The sequence below is a fragment of the Megalobrama amblycephala genome, linkage group LG1 (assembly GCF_018812025.1).
Source record: "Megalobrama amblycephala isolate DHTTF-2021 linkage group LG1, ASM1881202v1, whole genome shotgun sequence".
In the NCBI taxonomy this organism is placed as follows: domain Eukaryota; kingdom Metazoa; phylum Chordata; class Actinopteri; order Cypriniformes; family Xenocyprididae; genus Megalobrama; species Megalobrama amblycephala.
In genome coordinates, this window is record NC_063044.1 from 67,401,772 (window position 1) to 67,410,027 (window position 8,256).

Below are 8,256 nucleotides of genomic sequence, written 5' to 3' on the forward strand. Positions count from 1 at the left end.
AAGTTAATAACTGAATTCATAAATGCAAAGTTAAAACTTTTCATAAATGATCAAAAAGAGTATATTTTCTTTTTTTGTTGTTATTTTTCTTATGTTGTGAATGTAAGAAATGTACATAGTGGAATGTTACGTTGCCTTTAAGAGAATGTGAGGTGGAGTTCACTGCCAACCTATCAGGAGAGAGAGAACATGAAGCAAACGGATAATTACAATGAAACCATTGAACAATTTCAGCGGATTCACGGCCAGTGTAGATTTCAATTAAGGAACCTAAAATCTAAAACATTTCAAATAAATAATTAGAACACTAAAAGATAAATAGGTAAAAAGAAAATTAAACTAGAAATAATATACTACAAGTCTTGATTTCAAAAAAGATTTAAAAGGAATAAGTCCTAAAGGAAAAAGAGTTTAAAGGATTAGTCCACTTTCAAATTAAAATTTCCTGATAATTTACTCACTCCATGTCATCCAAGATGTTCAAGTCTTTCTTTCTTCAGTCGAAAAGAAATGAAGGTTTTTGATGAAAACATTCCAGGATTATTCTCCTTATAGTGGACTTCAATGGCCTCCAAATGGTTGAAGGTCAAAATTACAGTTTCAGTGCAGCTTCAAAGGGCTTTAAAGGATACCAGACGAGAAATAAGAGACTTATCTAGAGAAACCATTGGTAATTTTCAAAAAAAAATACAACTGTATATGCTTTATAAACACAAATGATCGCCTTGCACGTGTTTCCGCTTTCCGTATTCTTCAAAATGCTTACGCTGTATGTCCTACGCCTTTACCTATTCTACTTACGGAATGAACACGGCTTCAGTTCCATTTTTTTCAAAGAGGGCCAGGCCTGTGAGGTGGAAATGGGCCTGAAGACCAGGGAGGTGCCAGTGTAGCTGGAGAGCTGGCTGGAGCAGGCAGAGTGGGGAGCCAGAGCAGAGCCCAGCATGACAGGAAAAAAGACCACCACAGTGTGGCTGACAGAGCTGGAGTTAAGACAGGGAGCTCAGAGAGTTCAGGTATGTACTCAGTGGTCATGACAGGGGACACATAGAGTTCAGAGATGGTTCTGTAGCCATGACAAGGAGCACAGAGAGTTCAGGGACAGCCTCCTTGGCCATGACAGGACAGACAGAGAGTGCAGAGGGAGCTGCAGTGGACGCTGCCACCTCAGAAAGAGGTGCAGACATATGTACGTCCCAAGCACACAAGATGGTGGTTGCCATCACAGGGAGCAATGATGATAGTGGAAGGACCACTTGACTTGGATACACTGGGACCACTGGACCTGAGATCAACAGACTTGGTACCTATTGGCCCCAGCATTCCCAAGTCTGTTGGTACCAAGTTTGTTGATCTCAATGGACTTGGGAGAGCTGGTACCAGCAGAACTGGTACTAGGGGTTGGATCTGATCCGATTCCAATTCTGGGAGCCACGATCATCCGATTCCAAAGCAATTCTTGATCTACTTTTTTTTCTTATTAATAAGTTTATTGACTTGAAAAACTTAAAATCTTTTTTTAATTATAAGTACTTTTTAAAATAATTACATAAAAAAAGACATAACTGTGTTCACATTCATTTCGAGTCAAATGCACAAGCACTCTTCACGTAGCGCACTTGAGCATTTGAAATTGAAAGAAGCCTTTTGTCAGTGAGTTTCATAGCATGTCAAACTACATAAATGATGCCTTCATAGAGCATTTGTAAGGAAAATACCGGTGGCCAAGTCCACATAATGTAAGTGTAACATCAAGCAAAGCAAGTTTCTCACAGTGTAATGATGTAGAAAACACAGAGAAGGATATGGACCCAAGTGCAGGAGTTTATTCATTAAACAAAAACAGACACATATTCAGATTTCACACTCCAAGTGTTTCATCATGTACAATCAGAAACTTTTAATTACAGGTAGTGGACAAAGTGCACAAGGAGTCTGTAAAGAAAACAGAAAGCACTATTAGAATAACAGATTAACAGAAATACGATTTCCAAGAAGCTCAAATAAATAACATAAATACTCAACTAGCAGTGAGCAGGGAAAAGCAGATAAAGTTAAAGGTAAATCCTTGATAATCTTTCAACTGACTGCTAACCCACATACTGAGGAAACGAATGTCCAAATAAGCATCATGTAAGTTGTTCTCAAGGGAAAACAGGTCTATAATCCTTCACGAATATCAGACAATGCTGAACTGAACAGGTGATTCAGATGATTGCAAGTGGAGGAGAGAGGGAGCGATTGAGTACGCTGGTGAGGGAGAGCCCAGTGCACCCGTGACACAGCACATATTCTGTACAAAGAAGCCTGCGGATGTTAGTGGGTATGCTGTTTTGCATAATCTCTCGTAGGGAACGGCAATCATGTCATACACTTTGTGTAAACTTTATGAATTATTGGGCATTAAATAAGTTTGCACCAGCCTCTATCACCCACAAACAGATGGTCTGGTCGAACTATTTAATTGCACGTTAAAAACCATGATTTGGAGGTTCATTCACGAGGATGCCAAAAATTGGGATAAATGGCTGGAGCCCCTGTTTTTGCTATGTGAGGGATCCCCCAAAGCTCCACGGGTTTTCCCACATTCGAGTTACTCTATGGACGCCGGCCCCATGGGGTACTTTTATGGGGGTACAGTATGAGAGAGACTCATTTAGCATAGCATCCAGAATGAATCCACATGTTTTGTAATTAAATTACTGATTATTATATGATGAAATTAATGTAGAGTTACATTTAGTAGAGAGTTTGCAGCTTGAATTTTGATTTTTCCCCAACAAAAGCTGTATCATCTCCAGTCAAACTGTTACAAATTCACTGTTAATAAAGTTTAAGAAACCTTCTGTTAAAGTTTTTTTTTTATTATTATTTAGGATTTAATTTAGAAAAGTAAAATTACAATTGAAAATATATCATGATTTGCATAATAATGTACTGTAATAAATTTTACTGCCCATCTGTAGAACAATAATAAATGCCTTGGCATGTTGTTATGAAAATCTGAATGTGTCATCAACACATCTGTGAAGATACTCAGAATGTTTCAGGAGAGTGCCACTTTGTGGTCAGAAAATATAATGACATTTTTAAAACTGCTTATAACTTTTGCCTGCTTTTGTCATGACATTGGTCTTGTTAGTAATATAGAGAACAAAGATACCACTTAGGCCGTAGTTGGTCAAGCTTTCTGTATGACATTGTGAATTTTATTGAAAACCTTAATATAAACACACAATCACTCACAATTTCTACCCATAAAAATAATTTAGAACTTGGTATAACCTCAAAGATTAGTTACATGACTTAACCAGGTCAAGAAAAACCCAATTTAGTTATACCCCAAGTTAGGATACCTCATATATCCAGATTGTCCAAAAGTTGTAGAGGATTGTTGTTGTTTTAGCTTATTTTAATGGTATATACACTCATTCACTATTCCCAACATTAGTACACTTGAAGGAGTAAATGAAAATAAGTGAATGAATTCAGACACTGAGTGTGCAGGAAGGGCTTTTGCATAGTATGTGCTGACTGTTTAATAATGTAATGATGATTGAAATTCATGGGATCATTCTGCTCACTGACAGAGATTTGCTAAAACTCACATCTAGAAACTGTCAGAATCCATTGCATCTGTATCTGTAAAGCTTTGAGTCCGTACAATCTGAGGTTCCTCAGGAGGTTGTTACGTCTACTGAGTCTGCACAAGAAAATATGTGTAATGATGCAAAATATATTTCACCAAATACACATTTGACATAGGCTATTTTATTATTGACAAATAAAATCTAAGCACTGCTGAAAGCAGCTGCTCAAACGGTTCAAACGGCAAATTATCATTCTTGTCATACTGTGATAAATGCTTACATCATAAAGCTCTGCCTGTACTCATAATTAATGCAAGCTGACTGTTAATTAGCTGCTCAAGAAAATACATGATTTAATGAGAATCATCTAAGAGAGTAAAACTGTCCTGGTTTTCTAGACTTTGTACAAACCTGTAGCTCTGTATTAATAATAAAGACACTGGCTTTAACTGATCAACAAGCAGACAGAAACTATACAAAAAACATGTCAAACTGACCAAAATAACCAATAACTGCAAATAAATCAGAACTTGTTTGTTAACATAAAAGTATTTATAATGGCGCTGAATGAAACCATTAGAAGTTGACTATATTAATTTATATTCTTCTGCTCATGTGGTTTTTGTATAATTATTTGACTGATTTGTGATGGATCTTGTTCACAGAGGCATAAAGTTCACTGTAGTTTTCCTGAGCTCCAGCTGTCACTCCTCCAATGGAAGCATAAGTCATGTTATCATTGCGGTGAACCTGAATGAATATCACAGTTATTGTTTCAACATACAGTTATTACAGCATGATGTTTGAGCTTAATTCATGAAGAACTGCATATAAGAAGAAAACACAAACTATCATGTTGAGAGAAGCTGGAGAAATTCAAGGAAGTGTTTCTCACCTTCTTCTTTTTGTCTTGGTTTTTACTGTACGCAGTGACCACAGCATAAGTCACATGATCATCTGTCTGCTCCTAAACATCAATGGAAATATGACAAACCAAACTATTAAAGGCCCTTCCATCACTACTGCTTTACACAGGTGCTGTAAATGTTTCAGGTAAAATATGTGTAAAACTTCATCTGTAAGTTTTGTGAAAATTTATTATACAGACATGAGGTTATGATGACAGATCCTGTTGTCATATTATATAATGTTAGGAAAATTACAACAGTAACTGAAACACATAAGAAAACATAAATTATTGAAGATTAATCATATTGTTCACTGGCAGTAGGATGAATGGAAATGTTGACTGCTTAATTGGTTCCATCTTATTTATTCTTATTTGTGACTTTAGACCAGAAACAAAGTTCAAATCCACTGTGGAGCAGAGCTTATATACACTAATATCTCATGGATCAACCTACAATACTCACCACAGAGTCATCAGTCCCTCTTCTGTTATCTGAAACATAATGTCATGAGAAAATTTATGATCAACCAGACAAACAGTCTCTAATGGGGATGACATTTGATGTCTAGAAGAATTATAAAACTCACCTGCTCTTTTTTCACGAATCATCCAGAGAATAAGAACAAGAAGGAGAACAGCGAATGAAGCGGCAACAATCGCAATCGCAATCACAATCACTGAGAGAGAGCCTATAGAGAGACACATTCAGCATTACATTCAACAACTACTACAAATGAAATGATAAATGGCACATTTAATAGCATAATTATTATTATTTGTCATGAAGAAAATTAATACTTTTGAGGCATGTGTGATGCGGATTTTATAACCAGCTCCAAAACCAGCATTACCAGCTTCACTTATTACAAACCAGTTTGACTTTTAAAAGCCTTTTCTTCTGTAGTTTCGTCATTACCAGCTGACTATATTTGGTTAACAATGCTTTTGGGAAACGCACCCCAAATAGTCTTTGAGCCTAATATGGCCCAGGTAGATGTCAGTTTTTTGTCTTATAAAGCTGATTTATCTGATGGCTTGGACTGTTCATTCATCAGCACAGCTTGTATGTCATTATTTCACAAGATATAGAGGACAGAGCTGTGAGAAACAATGAAATATTTTTTTAAAAAATGTGTTTTCACAAAGTTTTCAAAAATCAGGCACTATCTAAAACAAGTGATTTTGCATTGACACAGACTGCAAGTTTTTTTTTTTTTTTTTTTTTTTTTTTAAATAGCCAATTAAACAAGAAGAATGGCTATTTTCCCACATTCCTAACTAGAGGACTCAAGTTTCAGTTCCTTCATTATTTCCAGCAGCACTTTTTTGACTGTTTAAACTTGACTGCAGTTTATTAATTTGAAGCGATGCTTTGAGTTACTCTTCTGTCAAAGAAGCTTTTGTTCCCTCAGTTTGTTCTGCTTCAGTGATGCTAATAGTTCTTAGTGTTACTGACATTATGAGGGTCTGAAACTGATTCATGAGATTGTTTTCTCACCTGAATACTTGACAGTGTATCTGACTGAGGTCTTGAGTTGATTTCTGAGAGTAAGCTGACATCTCCACTCTCTGTTGTCATCTTCATTCAGGAGTGTTGTAGTCAGAGTGATGATACAGCGATCTGATGAGAATAATATCTGATATCTGGAGTCTGTCTTCAGATCAACACCAGCCTGATTCACCCACAACAGCTGAAGTCCCTCAAAACGAACCAAATCATCACAGGAGAATCCAGAATATGAATACAACTGACAGGAGAGAGTCACAGAGCGACCTGGACTGATCTCAGTCTGTGAAGATGATGATGATGATGATGATGATGATGAAGATGATGATGATGATGATGATGATGATGATGATGGAGACACTGAAACTGAACACAAGACACAAATCACAGACTCTTCAATCATCATCTGAGTTTAAATTTGCCCTTTTAACACTGACCACATAATCATAAACTTACCATGAAGAACATGCAGATTAACACGTGCATCAGTTCCTTGTTGTTTGTCATTCACAAATTGTTGGCAGGTGTAAGATCCATAATCTTCTTTTGTGACGTTCTTGATGTTCAGAGAGCAGTCATACCCCAGGCTCAGTCTCTCATGGCTCTCTGTGTCTTTCTTCTTTATCCCTAAATTAATCAGTTCAACTGCTGCTGAATGTCTGATACTGTTATAGATCCATGTAGTTGAGTTGCAGTCAGAAAGAGCATTGTTACAGGACAGACGGACATTTTCACCAGAACTGATGAACTCATGTGTCTCATTCACTCCACCAGTACCTGAAACAAAGTACATCTGAGTGACCATTATATATTAATAAATGAAGACATAAATCACACCAGCAGAAAAATCAAACAATTCAAATCATACAGTCCTTTTTCCTCACTTAATGCAAACAACACGCTCTCAGCTGTTGAAATCTCTGAATATGAAGATAATCAGATGTTTGAGTGACTCTTTGTCCAGTATCAGGAATAATACAGTATGATCTGTATGTATCAATACACAACTCTGAGATCACAACGTGAATGTGTGCAAGAATAAACGGAGCATGTTCAAATCAACTCTTTCCAGACTAAATCCACTAAATGTCTTTAGAGAAAATCCAGATGTCTTTACCTGTGAGAAGTGAAGAGAGAATGATCATTCCCAGCAGACACAGATCACACTTATCAGACATGTTCTGTTTCTGACAGTCTCTCTTTTCTCTTTTCTTTATATATAGTTACAGCACTTCACTCAAAACTCCCTCTAGAGAGCCGAGCGCTGACCCTAACTTAACCTCACCATGTTTCCTAAGAACTATCCCTAAATATAACCACTAACCACTAACCAAAGGGGAACAGACTTTGACAGGACAGTTGGTCTTCATTGAGAGGAGTGCATATTGTAAACCACACTGTCAACCCACATCTGCTCTGAACAGTTTATAGGCTATACTTCTGCACACGAGAGCATCATTGTTAGTTTTAGTTATTTCTTTTAGCATGCTGTCAAATTCTACAAATAAAATAATTAAATTATCGGTGATAAAATTGATTTGTTACTGAAAAGGTATCCACTATCATGACTCATAATTTCAAAAACAGTTTTAAAAGTATTTTAAAGTAATTAATAGCATCAGCTCCAGTTTGGTCAAGTGTCTCTAAAGCAGATATTAACTGTCTTCAGAGAGTTTGTAAACATCAATTATAACATGGTGCTTTCTCTCTCCAGCCCTGAGAAAACATATCAGATCCAGGCTCCTTTATTAACACTGCTAACACCCTGACTGTGGCAGAGACACAGATCTAGCAGGAGGAGACTCCTCTTTTCCATCGACCAGTTTAAATCTGGCCATGGCACTGGTCATCACATCCATCAACTCCTGGAGAGAGGGAGGAGACAAGCTTACCTAAAACATCCGTCTCAACTCCTGTGAACTGATCACATTGAGCAGCCAGATCCATCGAGAGCTGACCGAGCGTGCTCTGCTCCTAAACACGACACACATCGTGTGTTTCATCACTGTAATAAAGCATTTCCTTGATGTGACGCACATTTAAACCAACTAGCCATCTGTTTGACACTTTGTCTTAAAAACAGCATGCAGGTTAAATCCACACGCACAGACAGATAAACGGATTTCTGAAGACAAAAGAGCTGATGATGTTCATGGACTGCCGTAGCCAATGTGCTTCAGACACCGGTTCACACGGAGTGTTGCCATAGCATCAACACCATCACACAGTTTCACTTCAAAACTGGGAGC

At 37.2% G+C, this 8,256-nt stretch overlaps 1 protein-coding gene across 1 annotated transcript; it reads right to left on the reverse strand.

Annotated features, from left to right (window-relative positions):
* Positions 1-3,394: 3,394 nt before the first annotated feature.
* Positions 3,395-7,368, reverse strand: LOC125280753. The gene is made up of 7 exons (XM_048211509.1): positions 7,125-7,368; positions 6,464-6,784; positions 5,999-6,373; positions 5,088-5,189; positions 4,964-4,992; positions 4,486-4,557; positions 3,395-4,340 (listed from the first exon to the last, which is right to left on the reverse strand). The coding sequence occupies exons 1-7, from the start codon at positions 7,183-7,185 to the stop codon at positions 4,221-4,223; spliced, it is 1,080 nt and encodes a 359-aa protein (XP_048067466.1). The 5' UTR covers positions 7,186-7,368; the 3' UTR covers positions 3,395-4,220.
* Positions 7,369-8,256: the final 888 nt, after the last annotated feature.